At 44.9% G+C, this 23,113-nt stretch overlaps 4 protein-coding genes across 6 annotated transcripts; all 4 read right to left on the bottom strand.

Annotated features, from left to right (window-relative positions):
• Positions 1 to 1,093: 1,093 nt before the first annotated feature.
• Positions 1,094 to 11,740, bottom strand: LOC4576397 (juvenile hormone esterase). Of its 3 annotated transcripts, none has more exons than XM_061645533.1 (7): positions 11,583 to 11,740; positions 5,944 to 6,581; positions 3,831 to 3,977; positions 2,441 to 2,986; positions 2,025 to 2,372; positions 1,661 to 1,956; positions 1,094 to 1,575 (listed from the first exon to the last, which is right to left on the bottom strand). In XM_061645533.1, exons 2-7 carry the CDS (start codon positions 6,229 to 6,231, stop codon positions 1,407 to 1,409), a joined length of 1,794 nt encoding a protein of 597 aa, XP_061501517.1. In that variant the 5' UTR covers positions 6,232 to 6,581; positions 11,583 to 11,740; the 3' UTR covers positions 1,094 to 1,406. The 3 variants fall into 3 exon arrangements, with proteins under 3 accessions (XP_061501517.1, XP_061501518.1, XP_001237723.3); XM_061645534.1 differs by lacking the exon at positions 11,583 to 11,740 and adding an exon at positions 6,840 to 6,923; XM_001237722.3 differs by lacking the exon at positions 11,583 to 11,740 and adding an exon at positions 6,752 to 6,874.
• On the bottom strand, positions 9,613 to 17,194 carry LOC4576393 (putative inactive carboxylesterase 4). The gene is made up of 5 exons (XM_061640525.1): positions 17,173 to 17,194; positions 16,837 to 16,988; positions 16,198 to 16,767; positions 15,314 to 15,651; positions 9,613 to 9,676 (listed from the first exon to the last, which is right to left on the bottom strand). Exons 1-5 carry the CDS (start codon positions 17,192 to 17,194, stop codon positions 9,613 to 9,615), a joined length of 1,146 nt encoding a protein of 381 aa, XP_061496509.1.
• Positions 17,195 to 17,778: 584 nt separating this feature from the next.
• LOC1276501 (juvenile hormone esterase) lies at positions 17,779 to 20,649 on the bottom strand. The gene is made up of 3 exons (XM_315860.4): positions 19,561 to 20,649; positions 18,451 to 19,491; positions 17,779 to 18,374 (listed from the first exon to the last, which is right to left on the bottom strand). Exons 1-3 carry the CDS (start codon positions 19,789 to 19,791, stop codon positions 17,931 to 17,933), a joined length of 1,716 nt encoding a protein of 571 aa, XP_315860.4. The 5' UTR covers positions 19,792 to 20,649; the 3' UTR covers positions 17,779 to 17,930.
• Positions 20,650 to 20,724: 75 nt separating this feature from the next.
• Positions 20,725 to 22,890, bottom strand: LOC4576394 (juvenile hormone esterase). Its single transcript, XM_001237724.3, has 4 exons — positions 22,545 to 22,890; positions 21,442 to 22,485; positions 21,092 to 21,384; positions 20,725 to 21,024 (listed from the first exon to the last, which is right to left on the bottom strand). The coding sequence occupies exons 1-4, from the start codon at positions 22,746 to 22,748 to the stop codon at positions 20,823 to 20,825; spliced, it is 1,743 nt and encodes a 580-aa protein (XP_001237725.3). The 5' UTR covers positions 22,749 to 22,890; the 3' UTR covers positions 20,725 to 20,822.
• Positions 22,891 to 23,113: the final 223 nt, after the last annotated feature.

The following is a 23,113-nucleotide window of genomic DNA, read 5'->3' on the forward strand; positions in this document are numbered from 1 at the left end:
AAGTGAATTTCAGCAAACTTTCTCTTCCACTTTCGACTTCCCAATGTGGGAGTGGGAAGTGTTACAAATGCTGGAAAGAGCGTGAAGATCTTATCTTGACGGGTGGCGAATTCTTAGTATTAGGTCCTCCCGGAAATTTGTCAAATTGGGTTGAGATTCGAAGGTTGGAAGTGTAATAGAGATGTTACATGAAACGATCCAAAGATAAGGTAATCCAATACCTTCTAACATTGACCTTTAACGAAAAAAAGACTGGTTTGGATTAGTGGTGGGAGCTCGGAATCGGACCTACCCGATTCCGATTCCGTGTTCGGAATAAATTCCGGAGCCGATTCCGATACTGGTATCGATTCCGATTCCGGAGTCGATTCCGAATCCGATTCCGGAGTTGACTCCGGAGCCGATTCCGAAGTTGACTCCGGAGCCGATTCCGGAGTTGACACCGGAGCCGATTCCCGAGTCGAACTTCACATTCCGGAATGTTTAAAAAAGTAGTTTTAGAAGCGAAATCAGTCCGGCAATCACTATGAGGATCTTTTACAAGTAATTTTGTTTTTTTTGCTGTTATCAATACGTAGTATGATTGGACCCAAACGCCTATTTGTATGACTCCGTTTGGAAGCCGATTCTAATTTAGGAACCAATTCCGATTCAAGAGCCGATTTCGATTCCGAAGTCGATTCCGATTCCGGAGCCGATTCCGGAATCAATTCTGGAACCGATTCCGATTCTGAAGCCGATTCCGGAACCAATTCCGGAGTCGATTTCGATTCCGGAGCCGATTCTAGAATCGATTCCAGAAAACTGCGGATCTAGCCGGAATCGATTCCGATAAAAAATTCATTTTTCCCATCACTAGTTTGGAGGCTGCGATTCTTGCCCTGGCAGTTCACCACACAGCGGGCACCGGAAACAGGTTTCAACCGATTAACGGGTACGCTGAACTGCTGAATAACTGCTGTTTCGGACATTCGTAGAGGGTGTGGCTTTGATGAAAACGACCCACAAAGGAAAGTAAACCACCAGCAAACTGACCTATCTTACATAGTCCCCAGTTTTATTCTACAAACAATTTTGGTGTTTTTGTGTTAATATTGTATACAATTGCAACACATTCCGGCACTACCTTAACAAAACAAAACAAAAGCCTAAAACCAAACCCTACAAACTAAACGCTTACGATGATGAAAAATGGCTCCCATGAGCGATCATGAACGATCGCTAGCGAACATTGCTAACGAACGAAACGAACGAAAGGTTTGATGGAATTGATTAATTATCTTACATTTGCAACTTGTACTGCATCCCCCCTTATCGAGCCCTGGTCACCCACACCCTTTGCACAACAATCCTTGGAATGGACGATTAAGTATCACATTTAAAGCTGTGTCCGAAGTCGCGCGGTTTCAGTAGAAATCCTTCCAGAACGCAAACATTTCCTCGTTGCGAGCGTTCAGCACCTTCACCTGCACATCATCGCCGACGCGGACGAACTCCTGCACATCACAGTCGAGCGATTGGTAGACTTGGTTCTCGTTCCTACACTCCCGCACCGGTGCCAGTGGTGTCGCACGACTAAGATGAGAGGAACAAGCCGATAACACAGAGAATTAGTTTCTAGTGAGCTCTAAAACAGACATCTTCACCACCTAAACCTTACCCATTGATTGCGAAATCGATGAAGAAGTTCACGAACGTGTCCACCATCTTGAGCTCGGGCGCACCGGCCGGATAGTCCGGGAAGATGGCCGGCTGGCGGAACAGATAGTTCAGGTCGTCACAGTGCACCACACCGTAGTCGCTCGTATCACCGCCGGCATAGATGGCGGAGTACGAGTAGCGGCCCTTGTACGACAGCTTGTACACGCTGGCCGGTGCACGGTCGGTGTCGGCAGCCGTGATGTACTGCCTAACGCCCAGCTGCACTGGATAGATGAACGCGGCCTCACTGTAGAGCTGCGGGAAGAATGACGCTCAGTATTCGTTTGCTGTGCTGTCTGCTCCCTCTCAAATGGTTCACTTACATCCACAAATCCTTGCAAGTTATCCTGCCGAACGGGTTCGTCGTCTGTGGTGTCGTTCAGGCAACGCGTTCGCATCTTCTCGGTCAACGCTTTCGAGGGCGGCTGCTCGAGCAGGATCGGCAGAATGGTGCTAAAGTTACGCTGCAGCTCACCAAACAGTGTCGCGTCCTTGAAGATACTGAGCGCCCGGATAGCACCCTCGTTTGGCACGAAACCGGCCAGGTAAGGGACCTGCTGGTAGTTGCCGTTGCGCCAGCTCACCTTCGGCTCCTCGGTCAGGAAGGGATTGGGGGAATCCTTCGGTTCCACCACCGGGCGGAACAGTGTCAGTGGATCAACGGACCAGAGCTGTTTGTGCGTAGAGTGCCAAAGCATTAGTTTCTGAAGGAGTCGAGTCAATCCGCGACAATGCTTACCTTTAGCTTGTGAACGTTACCGACGAGCTTCTCGCCGGGGATGTCCCGCAGCGCTGCGACGAGCTGTTTGCCCGACAGCCGGTCCGCACCCATCACGTCCACCACCATGGCGGTCGAGCGGGCGAGTGCCAGCGGATCCTTGGTCGGTATGTTCCACGGCACCAGGGAGTTGCCGCTCATCATGATCGCCCGTTCGAACAGTCCCCGGCTCAGCGGACTGATCATGTGCATGTGGACGGAGGCGGCGCCCGCACTTTGGCCCACGATCGTGATCAGCTGCTCGTTGCCACCGAACCGTCGAATGTTGCGCTTCACCCAGCGCAGGGCGAGCGTTTGATCCTTCAGGCCGAAGTTGCCCGGTGCGGCCGTATCGCCCGTCGACAGGAAGCCGAGCACACCGAGCCGGTACTGCACGGTGACCAGAATCGCCCGCTTCGTGTCGAGAATGTACTCTGGGCCGACAATGAGCGAGCTGGCCGTGCCGGAGAAGAAACCACCGCCATGGATGTACACGATCACGGGCAGGTTGGTACGGTCGTCACATTCCTGTTTGGATGCCGATGCAAATTAGTACACAAATACAAGTTGTAAATGGTCGGTTGTGAGGCGTCGTTGGCGACCTTCAGCGTGCGAGGCGTAGTAATTTTCACTTTCATTCGCACTCTCGTGGCATCACAACGCCACGTGTTGCTAATTGCCGTTTGCTACAAGTCGTTGCCATCGATCGATCGCCAGATCGCACCGACTGGCTCCATCCTGGGGCTCCAGCCACATAAACCACCAAACAAGTGGGTGGGGGAGTGAGAATATAAAAATAAAACACGCGTTTAAATACGGCGACGGCTTTTCCAGCCCTCCCCCCCCCCCTCCCTCGCACCGTTGGCTGACTCGGCACACGGCGGGCATATCAATAGCACCACGCACGCCCTGTGGCGGAAGACCGCTTAATCAGCAGAACGATCAAAAACCGGAATTTGTGTAAGGAGGGTGAATGTGCTCACCCCACGCGGACGGTTAGTGAAGCCACGCGCGCGTGCGCCCGCTTTTAACGATCTTGTTCTACTTGCTGAAGCGCTGCGCTGTTGCCTAGCGACTATTGGAGCCTCAATGAAGCCCTGCAACGTGTGTGTGTGTGGTTACGCGCAAAAACGATTCGTTTGTTAATTATGACATGGCGCCAATGGAGGAGGGTACGGGGGGACTCGTTTGCGCAGGAAGCACTTGCAGGTTCCCACGCGTGACTGTCCCCACTTTCTCGGTGCCACCCCGAGCGTAAAATGGTTGGCGCGTGGCCACGAGCCATCGGAATTGCTTGGAGGAGCGTACAGGCAGTGAGCGAGTGAGTGAGCGGAGAGCGAACGAGGGTGAGAATAAATCATCCGTGACTCACCTTTGGCCGGTACACGTTTAGGTAGAGACAGTCTTCACTGCCGGTGACGGGCGGATTGGGCAGCAGATCGTTCCGCTGGAGACACATGTCACGCTCGTAGGACGCGTTGTACAGCTGCTCGAACCAGGGGCCGTTGGGGAGCGGGTCCTGTTGGAGGTAGATGAAGATTTGATGGTGGCGCATTTTACTAACGATTGATAACGAGACAACGACTAAAAAAATAATGCTTCCCTGATTACACATTAATCGTTGGAAAAATTGCTACTTGCTCAAGGTGATCATTTGCATTGAATGCATGCTCTACATCATGAGGTAGAGAGCGTGGGAAATCGGACGGTTGTGCAATCTAATCGATATTAAACGAGTTGAAACTGGTGGCAAACGCATTAAATAACCACCTTTACCAGCGGGATAGGACAGAGAGAGTGTTCCGATTTTTAAGTTCAAATAAACAATATGTAAACTGTGTACTTAAACGATTAGTGTGTAAGTTCTTCAATTTCACTCATATCACAGTATTGATGTTGATGATGCAAAAAGATTTTGTTCCACTCAATTTATATGAACTTTAAAATTAATATCTTGATATATCTTGACGCTTAAATCACACTTAATTAATGTTAGACTAACGTTCATGAACTCAATTACAACGTTCGAGCATACAAAAAGGTTGCAAAAAACCCAAAATCCTTGTAATGGATAACGAATCACTATGACTATGACTATGACGTATCACTATCGATTTAAGTCAACATTATTCTCTCTTATCGAGATTATATTTCATTAAAGGTATATTTGTTAGGGTTTATCAAGTTCTTAATTCTCACAGTTAATGATTCCACGATAAACTGTATTAATAATACAATAGCTATAAATCAGCTAAAACAAATAATCTTTTTTACTATAGTTCTTTGAGTGCAAGTTATCAGCCTAAAACAACCGTTACTAGAAGTGACGTGAGCATTATTTTACTTGGTTATTCGTATCGTTGGCAGCATAACACTAACATTTTCGCACTTTAGCTCCTTGTCTTATAATTTCAATAAGACATTAGCTATACATATAAGAGGCGAATCTTTGGTCTATTTGATAGACCCGAACCCGTTTCTATAAGACCGAACGATATCAATTCCCAACCAGAGATCGTTCCTCCGTCACCATGAATTAGCGATGTGTGCTCTTTGAAGTGTATCCATGACTCCGATTCCGACTCCGCCTATTGTTGGTCCGATTCTGACTCTGGTAAAATCTAAACCACTAGTTCCGAAGTCTTCCGGAGTCGTTCGAAGTCGTCCGGAGTCGCCCAGATTTGCCCGGAGTCGTTCAAAGTCGGAGTGTGGAGTCAACAGGAGCCGTCCGGTGCAATATGCTTGTGATCTGACATTTGATTTCGTTGGGTTTTTTTTTGTCCTTCACTCTGCGCTTGCACTTTATATACAGGCTTTTGTTGCGAAGGCCGACTCCGGCCGACTTCGGACGGCTCCGGACGAATACGGACGAATACGGACGACTCAGAACGACTCAGAACGACTCCAAACGACTCCGGATAATGCCGAGCGGACCTACCTTCCGGAGTCGGTTCCGAAATTATCGGAGTCGGGTCGTAGTCGACTCAGGATTTTTGCTAATTTTACCCAAAACTACCATGAACTTGACCATACACATTTTTGGGGTTCCATCGTAACCAGTATTAAGATGCCTACATTAGTCCAGTAGGATCGGGGCGTTAGTCGTTACACCAAAGAGGAAGTTATACATATTTGACAACCTGTTCATAAGCTTGTTTGCACAGGTTCTTGTATTCAATCTTCCGGTTTGAGCTAAATTTAAAATTGTTCATATTTAGGTCATTATGATGACGAACTGTTCATGTGACACCATTAACACTATGTAGTTCGTATTAAATTGACTATAAAATAAGTTTCTCCTATTGATTATTGATAGACTTAGCTTCATTGGAATGTTAATAAGACTAGACTCATGGCTTCAACAAACAAAGTTAAATGAAATTTAATTTTTCCATCATTCTTCAATAATTACCCAAAAAAAGGACACTTTGTTTCTAAACCACTAGAATAAGAACCACTTTTCTATCACAGAAACCGTTACTTACCGCAAAACGCAACTCCCCGACCGGTGGCTGTGCGAACGGTATGCCCAGGAACGCCTCGAACTGCTCCCCGCCCATACCGTCCCGAAGCGTCCCCACCAGGCAGCCGTCGTCGATGCAGACTCGGGGCGCATCACCCGTGTCCACCTCATCCGCAGACGCACAGGCCGTATTCGGCTCTAGGGCCGCCCGCACCAGCAGCGGACTGCCACTGCTCGTGCACGACACCACACAGTGCATCACAAACAGCAGCAACGAGGGCACGATCATCGTCTGACGCGTGCGTACCATAATTATTACACCAGGAATTGTACACACTTTTTCACACACGGGTGCTTTTCACGTTTTTTTGTTTGTTTTGGTTTTGTTTTTGTTTGCTCGAAAGCTCACACAATTCACCCACCACTATCGCTTCGGTTGATCGCTGAGTAATCCGTTTGCCCTTCTGCCCTTTCGCACACTCACTTACTCACTCGCGCACAGGGTGATGTTCCGTCCGCTGGGGCTGATAGCGCACTGCACTGGACCGCCGGCGGGATCGATGATTTTATTAGCAAACCGCACTCCTCACTGCCTTTCCTCTCTGTTCCTCCTCCTCGGTGGCCGGTTCCGCCGGGCGTCAAACGCGCACGCGTAAAGATCTGCGACAACAACGACAACGAAAGCAAAACAAAACAACATAAACACACATGTGTGTCAAACAATATCGGTTCCCCCCGACCCGTGTGTGTTTTCGAACCCCGCAGATAACACACACACAATCTACGATTAGTCCTGAAAAGGGGGCCCTCCCTTCTAGGTGCGTTTTTACCGCGCGCGCGCGTGCTCGCGTAGAAAGCGCAAGCCAATTAGTGACGTTTACACGGCGGCTAAAGTACGCGTCAAGCGCTCGCGCGTACCTTCTCTCATCGACTCACACCGTTCGAGTGGTGGAGCAGCGCGCTCGCCGCTACCTAGCAACCGCCCGACGCGCGCGCGCTTTCCGTGTGTGTGTTGGTGAGCTAGCAGGGGGAATGCTGGCGTTGCTTCCAGTTTTCAGCGCCTTCTTCTCCAAATCAAACGAGTTGCTGCACAAACACACGCATCTACGCGCTTCCAGCCTAATTAAGGGTGAGGGAGGTGTGATTTGAAGCGATCTTCGTACCGGATCGATCGAATTCAATTACTTCAAAATGTGGGAGGGGAGGACGGAAACGCAACACTTCATTCACGTTCACGAGAACGACACGCAGCGGCTTATCGGTTCGCTGGCAGGGCGCAGACCGGGACTACTAGCACGACGCTGACCTACATCCTACAGCTCGAAATGGCCACGTGTTCTAGCTGATGCGAGGATGCGCGTGGGCTCACGGTTCTTGTGGAAGCCGCACAAGAAATAACATGGCGTTTTGGGCGCGATAAGGCGCTGTTGTGCCACGCGCGCACGGTGAGTTTGCAAATTGGGAACGTGTTTGATTGATAATTCGGGGCGTTATTTTTGGAATCGAATCGGTTTTATTGTTGAAAGTGTCAACTGGATGGCAGGGAGGGAGGGATGGATTGATTCTACGGAATTGGGGTTTCTTTGTCTTCTTATCACTTTGGTTTTGGAAATGCTTTTGGAGGCTTTGTGGCATGTTGAATGACTGTTGAATTTTCCTTTTTTTATTGGATTAAATGATGATTTCCTATTTTGAAAGCATTTTTATCGAATAACTGGTATAAAAACTCACATAAAGTACAATTGATTTGGGCCATTGAAAAAGATCTTTTTATCACTATTCAAACTAATCACACAAACAACAAAAAGTTACCCAATAGAACCTTCAAAAAAGGCTGTTTATTGACATGTGTGTGCTCTTCTAGCGCAACTGCTGCTGCCTGTGGCCTAGAGCAGGGGCCTCCAAACTTTTCAGCTCGCGGGCCGCATTGCTTCAAAAATAACTATGTTGAGGGCCATTTGACGCTAGCTTTAACTGATGAGTGAACGTTTAAATCTCGTTTTTACAACAAAATACTAACGATACTTGTACAGTTTCGTGTTACTAAAGCTTGATTTTTGTCTAAGAAAAGTAAAAAATACATTTTTATTTGAAACAGTCATAATAACGTAATATTTATATCAACTCTGACAAAGTTATCGTGGGCCGCATTATAAGCTCTTGAGGGCCGCATGCGGCCCGCGGGCCGTAGTTTGGAGACCCCTGGCCTAGAGCCACTGATGGATCCGGCAACATCCCCTTCCACGCCTCGTTATCGCCCTTCCACCAACTTCTGAACAGTTGTATAAACGAATTCAAAGCTTCCTATATGAACGAGACTGGTTGTAAACTTAAAAAAAAGTTAAAACCTCAAACGAAGATCTTCTTCTGAGTAAAAAAAGACAGACGATAAAAAAAACCGAAACGACCACATGTTGTTTTGCTGGTTTTAAATTCTTGGAAAACTGCTTCTGCTTCCGCGCCTGTTTCAAAACCTGCCCAATCACTTTGCACAAAGCTACACGCTACGATGCTCGTTCAAAAAAGTATTAAAATATATTTCTGAGCTTTATCAAACGCACACAGTGATAAGGTAAGCGTGTGTTTCCGATTTGCTTTGTTTGCGATACCTTCTGCCATTCTTTATCTTCAATCAGGTTTCAATCTACCAAATACCCTCAAATTTCAAGCACGAGGCCATGATAAACAACTTTGTGCGATCGGCCGAAGGAGGAAGCAAAGCCAAGCCTAATGATGAATGGAAGATGTGAAGCGAGTTTGTGATGCAGCGCGTGCAACGGCGTGAAGCTTATCGGTTTTCAGGGAGTGTTGGAGTGAGTTTCCATCTGATACGGTCGCACGGTGGCACGTGTACGAACTTTGGGGGAATTTCACTTATTTTTTTATCACCGACGGGGGTTTTATTAGACCACGCGTGTGCGCTGGGCGGAATGTTTGATTGGAGTTTGATGAGATAAGTGGGAAGGAGTAGAGGAAGGAGCAAGGGGATTTTAATTAGATGTTTTTTTCAGTCATATCGCTGATTTCAGTGTAAAAAGATCATTTTTAAAATCTTTTTTACTATTTACTATTTTTGTTAATTTTGTGTCTTATTTAGGAGGAAAGATTTACGAATTTTATGATATTTTTGTTATATTGTAAATTATGCATTTTAAAAATACTTATATTTGTTTGAACATTTGTATGTACATTGGAGCGCCCGGGCTCTTCGGGACTCACACGGATAGTCGAAAAACACGGATAATCAGTCAATGTATTTATTTAATCACAAAATCCTGGTTTGTTTTTGAAAATAATAATATGTTTTGGTAAAACCTAGCCATTTTTATAATCCTCATGTTTTTCCGATGAGAATATTTGAAATGTGCCATGCATTATAGCGTATTTTGTTATAACAAAATCTCTAGTAACCGTTATTTCAAATATCCTCCTCAGCACGCAATGTCATCTATGTATTGAACTGTCATTTTTTCAATAGCACGGATAAATGGACAACCGGATAAAAGGTACCCGGATAAACGGCGCTCCACTGTACTTGAATTCTTATTTATATATATATATATATATATATATATATATATATATATATATATATATATATATATATATATATCTGAGAAATTAAAACAAAATAATTTAAAACAACAGTCAAACAATACGTATACTGTTTTCGAGTCAGCTCAGATGACACTTAATGCTCTAGATCAGGTATGTCAAACTGGCGGCCCGCGGGCCGCATGCGGCCCTCGTCGATTCTGAATGCGGCCCGCGAGAGTATTTTGAGAATTGCTAAAAGCACTGCAAACCCTAAATCTGTTATTACTATTTGTCAAAGTGTATTAAATTTTCCAGAGAAGAACAATCCTTTTGTTGGTATATGGAAACTAACATGAATGTACCCATAACATCTCATAAACTTATTTTACACTAACGTACATATCAATCGAGACCCTTAAGAATCATTGAATCGAATGCAAGCTCAGTCGTATAATGTTTCGATTAAATTCTGAATATTAGCATAATTTTGTGCACATTCGATTGCGCATTCTGTATGGAAAAATAGATTTGCGTCAACTGTCTACAAACGAAAAAGAAATGAAAATAACTTGATACACACACTAGGAAACTTCGCAACAACTAGTGATGGATTGTCGGAATCGCATCGACGGCTCAAAACCATTTCCGATTTTAGCTATTCTTACTCCGAATCCGACCAAAATCAAACCAACAGTTCCTTTCGGTGCCGTCCGAAGCCTATCATCTTCTTCTTTTCTTTGGCTCAACAACCGATGTCGGTCAAGGCCTGCCTGTACTCACTTGTGGGCTTGGCTTCCAGTGACTAATTGATTCCCCTCATAGCAGGATAGTCAGTCCTACGTAAGGCGGCGCGGTCTATTTGGGGATTGAACCCATGACGGGCATGTTGTTAAGTCGTACGAGTTGACGACTGTACTATGAGACCGGCTCAATCGGCTACGGTCCGAAGCCTATAGAGCCGTTTAAAGCCATTCGGAACCGTTGGAGTCATCGGTTGTCCCACCGAATTTGACAATCTCCATGCCCCCGACTGCCGAGTAAAGGATTCATTCGGCTTCGATTTTTCCGACCTTAGAATGTTACATCATTGATATTCGATTGGAGCCACATCTGTTTTTTGTCATAATCATGCCACCATAAATGTTAATAAAAATGATTGTAGCCAAGTTGGAATTATTTGTACCCAACATTCTGCAAGACGAATTAATGTAATTTCCAACCTCCTCAAAAATCAAAACAAAAATGATATGATTACGCTTAAGCCTAAAGGATTTAGATTAAGGATAAAAATAATCGAAATGCCAAAGCCATGCAACACAAAGCTTATTAATAGATTAGCTCACACAGTCCTCAATTCCTCAATTCGTGAATCATCTCCCTTCAAGTGTCAAAAACAGATTTGCCGATCTGTATGGGAACACACACCACGACTCTTCGTCAGATAAAATTATCGTAATTTAAAAAAAAAGTTATTCGTAAAATACGGGTTCTTGTTATAAGAAATGAATATATCACCAGAACACTTGGAACTTGGAAATTAGCAAAAAATAATGTTTAAACACGTGTTATTACAATTTTTCTCTTGATCTGTCAAAACATTGCAAGCAAATATTTTTGTTATTCATCCAGTGATGGATAGCTCGGATTGCTTGAAAAAGATTCACTACAGGCTGCTAGACTTCTCCTACTTCAGTGAAAAAGTGTGTTTAACAGATATTTTCTAGCAGAACTGCCGTAAGAGAACGCGAGTAATGTAAAATGTCCTATTTTAATAATAACGTTGAAAGTACATAAAAAAAATTTTCTCATGTAAAAAATAGCACATATAAAATTAACATCGCGAATTTGTACATAACAAACGATTCCAGATAAGAAGCGAGGAGTACACAAAAAGTCAATTTGTTTAACAATAAAAATGTAAAAAAGTATTTTACATAAATATTGGGGTATATTTTCCATTCCCAACTTTGCGGCCCGCGAATCACTAAAAATTTGTACTTGCGGCCCTCTGATGAAATGAGTTTGACACAGCTGCTCTAGATGTTTGTTCTAATTTTTGCCAGCTCAAAGAATACATGGGTTTCTTAAATAAATACAATAAAAAATACAATTAATTTCACTTACATTCCGTACGATTCCGTACGACAATTACATTCCGTAATTACGTCACCACAATTACTTTCACTTTCTCGCACGCCCAAGAAGAGGGAGCAATGGCAAAAACTGCACAACTGCGCCCACAACACCACCGAAGGATCCCGACGTGCAGCCCACTACTGGTGCCCTCGTGCCGGGAGGATGTGTCTTTTATACAGCTGGCTATAGTGGCCGGACGATCCGGGCCCGGGGATCGAAGTCATTCGATTGGTCCGTTTGGGTGAGATTCTCCTGTTACCACCCTTTCCATGCTGCTTCCTGCCCTTCATGGCGGGGAATCTGTACAGCAGTAATCCTTCCCCATGTGTGTAGAGTGCGTACGACCGTCCGTCAACGTCAAGTACGGGAGGGTTGGACATTTTACTACCAAATGAAGTACTCTTTCCTCGCAGCTTCGTTCTGTTGGATGCTGTGTTTGTTGGAGTTCGTTCGGGAATGGTTTATTAAACACAGTATTTAATGATTTATTGTTTGAACTAAAAAAAGCCTTAAATTTACAGACAATTCTCCTCCCCTCTTGACACAGTGTGGTGACCTGTTTTTGTATCCCCGAAATTGGCGGGTAAGTTTGTCCCGAAAATTTGATCATCAAATTGTGTCATCACTAGAAAGATCGTTCCCATACAGGCACGCGCTTTCACACACGCACGCACGCTCACACGCCACGAACGAACACAAATGCAGTCGCGCCTTTTGAGTGACCAACGAAAACATTTTGTTCCCAATTTGTTCTTTGCCTTCCTGCCTGCTTCGGTGGCGTTCTTTCCCCGCGTCAAAAATCTCAACGCCACTTTGCATAAATGCATCAAAAATTTACTGACCCACATTTTCGGGCACGCCGCCGCGGCCGCCGTCCTGCATTGGCAATGCAGAAAAGTGCAGCCCGGGACGGGTTGCGCACTGCCGTCCAATGCGAATATGCAAGCTAAAAGCAAAAGTGCGACATTGTCCCAACCATGTGATGTGGCTCGTGTTCTCGAAGTGCAATGTAACTGGTCATTCAGAATTGGTCTGTGGTGTGTGTGTTTTATTTTTTTTTATTGCCGTTTTTGTGTCTTCCTTTTTGCGGTTGCTTTTCCTGCATGCAGCAGCAGTTTCTGCTTGCAGTAAGCGTATGTTTATTTTTGGTGCGATCGCTGTAATAGGAGCAGAACGTGGGAGGCTGCGGTGGGCCCGGTTAAACTTTAACCCCTTCACGGCGGGGGTTCGGTTTGTCTGGCTGCTCGTGTCGGGATGAAATCGAGAGCAACAGGAAACGGACGGGAATGCATTAAAGATGTAACAGACGGCTTTCTCCTTCGAGGGTTTTAATTTAATTGACTCGAATAGTGTTTGTTGTTCTTTTAAGGCAACAGACAAATTGTATTTTTAAATACGAAAAAAAACTAGCTTGCATTCAAGGAAAAGAAGCAAATACAAGATAAAAAATTAATGATATTAAAATACATATGATAAGGAACAAATAGTTGTTCAATAAATTAAACTTAAGAAACGAGATAAAAAAGTAGCTGTAGAAAACCAATTCTGTAGAAATCAATAGACACGTGCGAAAAGTTAACGACAAAAAATAGAGTAATAAAAATATAGAACAAACAATTATCACTGTAAGAAATATGTGAACAATGAATGGCGAACAGAATAGCAACGAGAAAATACGAAAAACTAAAAGAAATAAATAATAAAAACTGAAAACCTTGGTGAAAACACCACAAAGAAACTAAATTAAGATCAAACAAGCCCAAAACAAACAATAATGGAGGAAGTGCTCATTATTTAATAGCAATATCGAACTAACAAAAGATAGTAGCTATAAGATTCAAATTACGGACAGCTTCAAATTCCGTATGTTTTTATTGAATTTCCTCATATTCAGTTCTTTGCCATGCCGAAATTTTATTTTTACAAGGTTGCCAATATGTTCTTGAATCAATTAAAAATGTGTCTGACACCTAGTATGTCATCCCTGATGTCACGATAAATACATACATTTTGTTGATCTGTTCACCATCACATGCATGCTTGGCTCTTTTGACTCAAACCGACTTAAAACTAATTTTGTCAATAATTCCTATTAGTCTGGTCCAGATGCATTGAAGTAATTCTGAATCTTCTGTGGAGGTAGTTAGTAGTTAGTAGCATCACGAAAACAACAGTGTTTTATCATATTATTCACTATGATTTCCATTAAAACGCTTAATTAATTATGTCCTAGACTCGAAGCAAGATTTGTATTCTTGGTTTAAATTCCGAACAGCCGAACAGCCAAATTGTGATTAATTGCATTAACATATTATTTTAGACAGTAATAAACACAAGAATATTTGAAGAAAGATGTAACGAATGGCCTTGATGGCAGGGCGGGAAGGATCGTCAATTCTAGGAATTGAGTGTTAACCTTAAGAGCATTAACCTTAAGGGGACCTTAAGAGAAGTTAAAAAACTAAAAAATTGTAGTGTGTATGTGAATGAGAAGATTACAGATGATATTTTGAGGCTGTCCGGAATTTGAATCAAAATGTCCGTAATTTGAAACATGAGCTCCAAACTGTCTGGAATATGAATCAAAATATCGTTTCAATTGCATGATTTTGTGTTTTGCAATGTGAGTAAAGTAAAGTGAATTATGCAACATGTCAAAATCAAGAACTTACTTACTTACTTATCCGGCGCTACAACGGCTTTGCGGTCTTGGCCTGCCTCAGGAGTGTCCGAAACCGCTCACGGTCTCACGTAAAAGAACTCAAGAACAAAATCAAGAACACATTTAATAAATTGGAATAAAAGGCTGCATAGATTAAAAGCATATTCAAAATGATGCTGAACTGATTAATCATCACTGCATTGATGTTTTTATGGCTCTACAGGTACTTGTAACCTCTTTCCAATCTGCCAATCCCTATCAAAATGCTAAGATTAAATAAATATCTCACCGCTTTCCCCTACACTACTTGCAGTGACCCTACCCAGCCTACGATAAGAACGCCAGGAATTTGCAATTTCTCGCGCAACCTGCCGCACCGTCAGCACGTCTGGCAGGCGCGGGACCGTCTTATCAGCTCGAGCGCGACGCAGCTGATTTGAAGTAACCCCTAGACAAGCCACCTCCTCTATTTGTGTGTGTGAGTGCTGCTGATAGTGAAACTTAACCCGAGCGTAAATCGATGCCGTTGAACCGATGATAAACACGAGTCGCGATCGCTTTCCTTCGCGTTCGTTCCGCGGCACGCTGCACAAAATCGATCCCGCGGGTGGCATTGCACGTGAAGGCAGCAATCCCGCTTTCGTTCGTTGTTTAGGGTGGCCGTTTTTGACGGGTTGTTTGTTTACGTGTTTACAAAAAGCCGGCAAAACCGCTAACGGGTGGGTAATTTGATAAGGAGGATTAGACCGTACCGTTCGTACCCGAGTGGTAGAAAGTGTTTCGGAAGCGGAACAGAGTGTGTGCGTGTGTGCGTGATGGAAGGGAATGGCCAAATGCATGGTAATGATGGTGGCAAACGGTAAACATTGGCAAGTGGACAAATAAATTAAGAAGATTGTTATGGCTCCTTATACCACAACACTATCCTTGAACTTGATCCCATTAAAATTATGCTTTTCCCTCATAAAAACCCTTCCAAAAGCGGTACATCTCTTCGTCCAGCCCAGGCACAAGTTTTTTGCTAACGGGAAAGTATCGATTGTTCGAGTTTGCAAACGTCACCACATCACACTTTTCGCCGTAACATGTTCCGATCTTATCGACAGATTCTTGCGTGGCAAAGTCTACAATAAACTTTACCCACAGTTGGGTCATTTCCGCTTCCGGCGAGCCTGGTGGAAACTCGGGGAAAAACAGTGGCATACGGAAAAGGTAGATCATCTCGTCGAGAAGGCTAATCCCGTACGACTTTTCTGACCCGGTTAACAGTTTGGAGAAGGAGTACCGGCCACGAAACTGGAAGGAGTAGACACTGGTCGAAGTATTCTTCCGGTTGGCGAGGTGTTGCTTGATGTTCTTGACCATCGGGTACTGGAAATAGGCTTCTGAAAACAGCTATGGAGAGAGAGAAGATGTTTTAAATACGTTAAGGAGTTTGATTTTGAGGTTCATCTTCCAATTGCGGTTTACCTTAGTGATCTCAGCGTAGTTATTCCTTGTAACCCACTGCGAAGTAGGAGTGTTCTTGAGGAAACGCTTTCTAAGCCCTGCGAGTTTCTCTTTCGAGATGCTAGTTCCTAGTATGAACGGTAACGCAAAGACAAACTTTGCATTGAAATCTTCAATTAGTGATTCATTCTTGTAAATCGTCTGTGTGATGATGGATCCTTCGTTCGGAATGTTTCCCGTCATCCAAGGAACAGCTGCATATGCACCCCGCCTCCAAGCAGCTCGAGGATCTTCGGTCAAAAAGGGTTCTGGTTCCTCCGGCGGCTCCACTACGGGAAGGTACAAGGTGATCGGGTGGATGTTCCACTGCTTCAACTGTTCGATACTGCGCGTCAGCTCATACGCATCCACCTTACGCAATTCCTCGACTAGCTTCGCCGATGACAGTTTATTGGCATTCTCTATTCCAACTACGTTTGCCTGCGCTCTTGCGAAAGCAAGAGGACTACTGATCGCTCCTTTCAAGCTATTGAAATCACTACCACCCATGCTTACTGCCCGATGAAACAAACCACGACTCAGAGGACTGAGCATCTGGTACTGTACACTGGATCCTCCAACACTTTCACCGAAGATCGTTACCCGGTTGGGATCACCGCCGAACGCCCGGATGTTCTTTTTTACCCATCGCAAAACCATCACTTGATCCTTCATTCCAAAGTTTCCTGGTGCAGACCGGTCGCCCGTGGAAAGAAATCCAAACACACCCAAGCGGTACTGGAACGTCACAACGATCACACGACGCCAGGTCATAAAGCGGGCAGGATTACGCTGTTCCAATTGCGCTGAGCCGTATAGAAATCCACCACCTTGAATGTAGACCATCACGGGCAGTAGGGCGTCTTCAAGTATTTGTAGAGTTGGCATGAACACGTTCAGGTACAGGCAGTCCTCTGACCCGTACAGGCGAGACGATGGGAGGACCGTTACTATCTGGATACATGCACTCTTTGTCGTGGATGCATTGTACTTTCCCTGCCATGGATCGTTGGGTTGTGGATTCTGGTGTAACAGGAGGGGAAACAAATCAATGAAACGGTTCACTACGACTCAAGCTGTACACTGTCTCACCGCAAACCGAAGCTTCCCGATGGGTGGTTTGGCAAACGGAATGCCCAGAAACGCTGGATAAGAGCTGCCAACACTGTTCTGCAAGACTGTGCCTCGCAAACAACCATCACTAATGCACACGACGGGTTCAGTTTGGATCAGTTCAACGCCTCCTGCACGTATGGTCACCAACAATAGTAAAAACAGTAGTGAGATAGGAACAGAACAGTTGAGGTTAGATTTAAACTTTTTAGACATTTTTGGTTGCACAGCTCGAACTGTCTCGGCGATCCGTTTAGGCCACACTAAAACAAAGCAGGCCGAACTATATAGCTTTTATACTGTTTCCGTTGTTACTTTCACTGACTTTATCATGCATTTTTAGATATGTTGGAGCTGGCTTTCTTTGCATGAGATTTATGCACACTTTTACTGGTTGAACGAGCTGATCAAAAGCTTTTGAGCTTTTCTCTTCGAACATCTGCTTTCTTTCAAGGTTGTGGTTTTTGCAAAAATCATGCTAAACCAGATTCCGTTTTTTAGCGTAGACTGGTTAAACTGGTTTTCTAACAGTTTGCTGCCGAGTTTGCATAAAGTGTCGATAGCTCTAAAACTGTTTTGAAATGCAAATTATATCACGTAATCGTGTCATAATGAATAATACCTCAAGAAAGTATGCTGTAAAATAGTCGAAAATGTTGAAAGAACAGGTTCTAGATGTTGTTAGAAGAATGAAGATGTTACAAAGCTTTGGCCCCTTAGTCATCTTTGGTTAGTTTTGGCTCACATTTTGCGAAGTTCTTTGTTGGCAAATCGAAAACGGCTGGACAAATAAATCGTGACCGTCCATAATTGAGTGGTGGAGTGCAAAATGTTGGCAGAAAATTTGCACTGCACTGTAACTGTATCAAAACACGGTAAAAAATATGAACAGTGCTGATGAAAAATATAAACAATCTGGTGTATTTTCTTCAAGTTTAATACCTGGCACGTCGTTGTCACAATAGCACGTAGATGTTGACGCGTAGTGGGTAATACTTAGAATACAAATAAGTTAAGAACATGTAAGCGGCACAGTAAACCATAACCCTCACATTTATCTCGAATCAATGGCGCTACTTATCCTCCAAAAAGCTCCTCCAAAAACTGTACATCTCTTCATCTAATCCTGGTACGAGCCGTTTGCTTACGGGGAAGTATCGATTGTTTGTGTTTGCAAACGTCATCACTTCACACTTTTCGCCATAACATGTCCCAACCTTGTCAACTATGTCGTGTGTGGCAAAGTCTACGAAAAACTTCACCCACAGTTGGGTCATTTCCGCTTCCGGCGAGCCTGGTGGAAACTCGGGGAAAAGCAGTGGCATACGGAAAAGGTAGATCATCTCATCGGCATGCGTAATGCCGTACGGTGTGTCCGTGCCGGTGTACAGTTTGGAGAAGGAGTACCGACCCCGAAACTGGAAGGAGTACACACTGGTTGGGGTGTGCTTCCGGCTGGCGTGGTGTTGTTTGATGCTTCTCACCATTGGGTACAGGAACCAGGCTTCCGACATTACCTAGGAAGAGACAAAGTTTGGAGTTCGTTTAGGTGCTTGATCTTGTGGTTCAGTTTTCAGGGTCATTGTAGCTTACCTTAGTGATCTCAGCGTAGTTATCCTTGGTAATCCACTTCGAGGGAGGAGTGTTTTTGAGGAATCGTTTTCTTAGCCGTGCGAGTTTCTCTTTAGTGATGCTAGTTCTCAGTATAAGCGGCAACAGATTGACAAACTTAGAATTCAAATCCTCAACCAGTGAATCATTCCTGTAGATTGTCTGTGTGACGATAGATCCATCGTTCGGAATACTTCCCGTCATCCAAGGAACGGTCGCATATGCACCCCTGCGCCAGGCAGCCCGAGGATCCTCGGCCAAAAAGGGTTCTGGTTCCTCCGGAGGCTCCACCACCGGATGATACAGTGTGATCGGGTGAATATCCCATAGCTTTAACCGTTCAGTACTGCGTGTCAGCTCGACGGCATCCACCTCGCGCAACTGCTCAACCAGCTCCTCCGTCGACAGCTCGCTGGCGTCCACTATGCCGAGCACTTTCGCCTGTGCCCTTGCCAGCATGAGAGGATTTTCGATTGGTACGCTCCAACTCGAGATAGCACTACCGCTCATGCTTACTGCCCGATGGAATAGACCACGACTAAGTGGACTGAGCATCTGGAACTGTACACTGGAACCTCCAGCACTTTCACCAAAAATCGTCACCAGGTTGGGATCACCGCCGAACGCACGGATGTTCTTCTTTACCCAGCGCAAAGCCATCACTTGATCCTTCATGCCAAAGTTACCCGAAGCGGCCCGGTCTCCCGTGGAGAGAAATCCAAACACACCCAAGCGGTACTGGAACGTCACAACGATCACACGACGCCAGGTCATAAAGCGGGCAGGATCACGCTGTTCCGTTTGAGCTGAACCATACAAAAATCCACCACCGTGGATGTAAACCATAACCGGCAGTAGTCCTGCATCACGTACTTCTAAGGCCGGTACGAAAACGTTTATGTAAAGGCAGTCCTCCTTCCCAAACAGGGGAGCCATTGGCACGAGTGTTATCATCTGGATGCATGCATCCTTTGCCTTTGTTGCATCGTACTTTCCCGTCCATGGATCGTTTGGTTGTGGATTCTGGTGGAACAAGAGGGAAAAACTATCAATGAAACGGCTCACTGCAGCTCAAGCTGTACACTGTCTCACCGCAAACCGCAGCTTCCCGATAGGAGGTTTCGCGAACGGAATGCCCAGAAACGCGGGATAAGAGACACCGACACTGTTCTGCAAGACTGTGCCTCGCAAGCACCCATCTTTAATGCACACAGTAGGTTCAGTTTGGAATGGTTTTACTTCTTCTACACAGATGATCACCAACAGTGTTAACAGCAGCGAAAAAGGAACATCTTTTAAGAATGGTTTGAACTTTTCCACCATTTCAAAACACGATCTGCGTCAGTTGTTCGTTTAGATTGCACTAAAACGAAAACTGATGAAGTTGAACGCTTTTATACTGTCCCTGTGGTTACTTTCTCCACCATAATCTTTTACTTTTGAACATTTTGGGGCTTGTTTCCTGTGTTCCTGAGATATATATACCTTTCTCCTTGAACATGAATATCGAAATTCAGAGGTCTCCTCATGGCAATACTGCTTTCTTTCAAGGTTGCAGTTTCTGTATACAATTAAAAAAACAAGCCAAACAAGTTTCCATCTTTTGGAGGAAGGTTTGTAAAACTGGTTTACAACGTTTTGGCGCCAAGTTTAGCTCACCTTCGATAGCTGTGAAATGTTTTAAAATATAAATCTCATTACGTGATTTTGCCAGAATCATTCATGATGCTCGTTTAGTACAAAACATTCGTCCATCTGTACTAAAAAAACAACATTTTGCTTTCTCCTTTGCGGTTCTCGAACAAATCATCCCTTGTTGTGTAACATCATCCGTAGGCTGTCAATGGCCCACTTTTTGTTTCGGCCAGACGGCATCACTCTCAATGGCGATGGAAACTGTCCCGAAAAAACAGCAAACGTATGCAATGTAATGCAATGCCATGCAGAAACGACGGGATGTTGCATTAATCTGGCGTCTGATTTGCATTGCCACATCCTGGCGGGTTTCCAACGTTGCGACACACGCAAGTTGGCTTTCCAGACAAACGAGGACATGGACGCGTACGCTGCATTCGATAAAGGAAAGCAGTGAGATTAAGGCAATGGGAAGGATTTTGCAGCCTTAACGGAGGAGGAATAATTTTGTATTCGATAGTTTGCTCGTTAAATCGTTTGAAGATCATCATGAAGACGTCATGTAAAATGATCGTTCACACGAAGAAGGGTAGCAATGTTAATAAATTCGACACAAGCGTGTAATTTGCTTCAAAAATGGATTAGTATTACGTTTATTATGATTGCGTATTCGTGTGTATAAGACATTGCAACATCAAATGTGAGAATTAAGTAAACTGTTAATGATACGCGATGTACGAAGAACCGTAAACGGTACTCCAAAATTCATGCATTCTCTCCATCTCCGCGTCCAATCCATTTCCACTCGACACCAATACGGCCGACGCAGCGGACGTACTCTCTGGGGATGATTTTGCATTACCAAAAGTGACCGTCTGAATGTTGTTTGCATCACACGATCTTGAAGAATCGGGTCGCGTTCTAGAAAGAAAGGAATAAGAATTTAAAGCAAAAAAAAAAAAACAAACAAAACAGTGCTGTTGTTTACTCATTGCTTGCAAAGTTGACAAGAAACTCGGTCCACGCGTTGCACATTTCCGTTTCGGGCGAATCGGGCGGGAAGTCTGGGAAGAGATCGATCATGCGGTAAAGGTAGAGCAGCTCATCCTGATGGCATACGCCATGGCTTGCGTTCGACTGTATGTAGAGTGAGGAGAACGAGTGACGGCCCTCAAACTCAAACGAATAGAGCGTCGTGTCTCTGCAGGATGTTTGATTGGAGTTGGCATACTGCAGGAGTGTTTTTATGGTAGGATACTTAATGAATGCATCAGACATCATCTGCAAATGGAGAGATATTAGTAGAAGAGAATATTTATGCTCACAGAAGAGTCCTACCTTTGTGAACTGATCAGCATTGTCTTCCTTAATCCATCGATTATTGGTCGCCTTCGGAAAGTAGCGTCCTTTCAGTTGCTCCAAAACAGAATCTGTCCCATTTATGGCTAAAACAGGCACTAACAGCTCCTTGAGATTCTCATTGAACTGTTCCAGAATCGTTTCGTTGTGTACTATTGCAAGCGATACAACGGCACCTTCGTTCGGTACTGTACCGATCATGATCGGAATGTCCACATAACGCCCTTCCGCCCACAGCTTCCTAGGATCGTCCGGCAGGAAGCGTTCCTCGCTCGGTACGGAGGCACCCTGTACCGTGGGCCGATACATAACGATCGGATGCTCGAACCACGTTCTTAGGTGTGGCATGCTGGCAGTTAGTACCTTTGCATCGAGATACTGCAGCACATCTACCAGTTCGGCCGTCGTTAGCTCATCCGCCTCGGACACACCAACCAGCTTTGCTTGCTTGCGTGCCAACGCCAGCGGATCTTGTATCGGTAGACTCCACACGGCTAGCGCACTGCCGCTCATGATGATCGCACGCTGGAACAAGCCCACACTGAGCGGAGACATCATGTGCAGCTGCACGGAAGCACCGCCCGCACTTTCACCGAACAGTGTCACCGAGTGAGGATCACCACCGAAGGCGCCGATGTGTCGATTGACCCATCGGAGGGCTAACACTTGATCAAGCATACCGTAGTTACCGGTAGCGTGTGCATCGCCCGTCGAAAGGAAGCCCAACACACCGAGACGATACTGGAGTGTGACGAGGATCACTTGTTTCGTCGCCAGGATTCGCTCCGGCCCGTACAGCTGTGGATCAGCTGATCCAAAGAAGTACCCGCCACCGTGTATGAACACCATTACGGGCAGGGGGACTGCACTGCCGTTGCCTTTGGGGCGGTACACATTCAAGTAGAGACAATTCTCATCGCCAACGATCGGTTGTCCGGGCAGCAGGAATGATTTCTGCAGGCAGGCCGGTTTGCTTTCGGTTGCATTGTAATCTTCGGTCCAAGGTTCGATTGGGATGGGTTTCTGTTGGAGATAGCAATGAGTAACGGAACACGCTTTACACTCTTCCCAAAAGCACCTACCTTAAAGCGAAGCTTTCCAACCGGTGGCTTTGCATAGGGAATGCCTACGAATGCATCGAACCTTAGGTTCTTCGTATCCGTCATCGATGTTCCCAGCAGACAGCCATCGTCCGTACAAACACGCGGATGCTTTAACTGTCCACCAACCGTGACCAAAACGGCACCGAATATCACTAGCAGCTTCATTACAACACTATACCTCATTCTAAACTGGCATCACCACCAAGCTCACTTCAGTGCTAGAAGTTGAGTGTTTGCAACTAACACGACCTACCTCGTTGAAGGAAGGCAACAAAACTGCATTTTAAATGCGATAACCGGTCCGTGAGGATGGGTTTCCCTGTTCCGTATGGAGATCGACCCCATGTCAGGGTGATTGATTCTCGCCTGTATAAAACAAACTCATGAGCAACAACAGACGATGATAGCCGGGCAACGACATATATGTATTTGTAGGTGCAACCGAGGTGCGAATTTTTGTGTAAATATTAACAAATTAAATTATAAAATTCTATGTTTTTATCATATCGTACATCGCATTTATGTTTATTAGTCTAGCAGAATCAAAT

This window comes from Anopheles gambiae, chromosome 2, assembly GCF_943734735.2.
Source record: "Anopheles gambiae chromosome 2, idAnoGambNW_F1_1, whole genome shotgun sequence".
In the NCBI taxonomy this organism is placed as follows: domain Eukaryota; kingdom Metazoa; phylum Arthropoda; class Insecta; order Diptera; family Culicidae; genus Anopheles; species Anopheles gambiae.

What these genes read in the sequence shown, in the direction of transcription:
- LOC4576397 (XM_061645533.1), bottom strand. Translation starts at nt 6,231, where the DNA reads ATGGTACGCACGCGTCAGACGATGATCGTGCCCTCGTTGCTGCTGTTT. An exon ending in ACTTGCAAGGATTTGTGGAT is followed by an intron (nt 1,957 to 2,024) that starts GTAAGTGAACCA and finishes TTCTTCCCGCAG; the next exon opens with CTCTACAGTGAGGCCGCGTT. An exon ending in ATCGATTTCGCAATCAATGG is followed by an intron (nt 1,576 to 1,660) that starts GTAAGGTTTAGG and finishes CTCTCATCTTAG; the next exon opens with TCGTGCGACACCACTGGCAC.
- LOC4576393 (XM_061640525.1), bottom strand. Translation starts at nt 17,194, where the DNA reads ATGCATGATAAAGTCAGTGAAA. An exon ending in GCATGATAAAGTCAGTGAAA is followed by an intron (nt 16,989 to 17,172) that starts GTAACAACGGAA and finishes CCATACGTGCAG; the next exon opens with GAGGCGTTGAACTGATCCAA. An exon ending in TCAGTAGTCCTCTTGCTTTC is followed by an intron (nt 15,652 to 16,197) that starts GCAAGAGCGCAG and finishes CTCTCTCCATAG; the next exon opens with CTGTTTTCAGAAGCCTATTT.
- LOC1276501 (XM_315860.4), bottom strand. Translation starts at nt 19,791, where the DNA reads ATGGTGGAAAAGTTCAAACCATTCTTAAAAGATGTTCCTTTTTCGCTG. An exon ending in TCGGGAAGCTGCGGTTTGCG is followed by an intron (nt 19,492 to 19,560) that starts GTGAGACAGTGT and finishes TTGTTCCACCAG; the next exon opens with AATCCACAACCAAACGATCC. An exon ending in ACTACGCTGAGATCACTAAG is followed by an intron (nt 18,375 to 18,450) that starts GTAAGCTACAAT and finishes GTCTCTTCCTAG; the next exon opens with GTAATGTCGGAAGCCTGGTT.
- LOC4576394 (XM_001237724.3), bottom strand. Translation starts at nt 22,748, where the DNA reads ATGAGGTATAGTGTTGTAATGAAGCTGCTAGTGATATTCGGTGCCGTT. An exon ending in TTGGAAAGCTTCGCTTTAAG is followed by an intron (nt 22,486 to 22,544) that starts GTAGGTGCTTTT and finishes TATCTCCAACAG; the next exon opens with AAACCCATCCCAATCGAACC. An exon ending in ATGCTGATCAGTTCACAAAG is followed by an intron (nt 21,385 to 21,441) that starts GTAGGACTCTTC and finishes CTCCATTTGCAG; the next exon opens with ATGATGTCTGATGCATTCAT.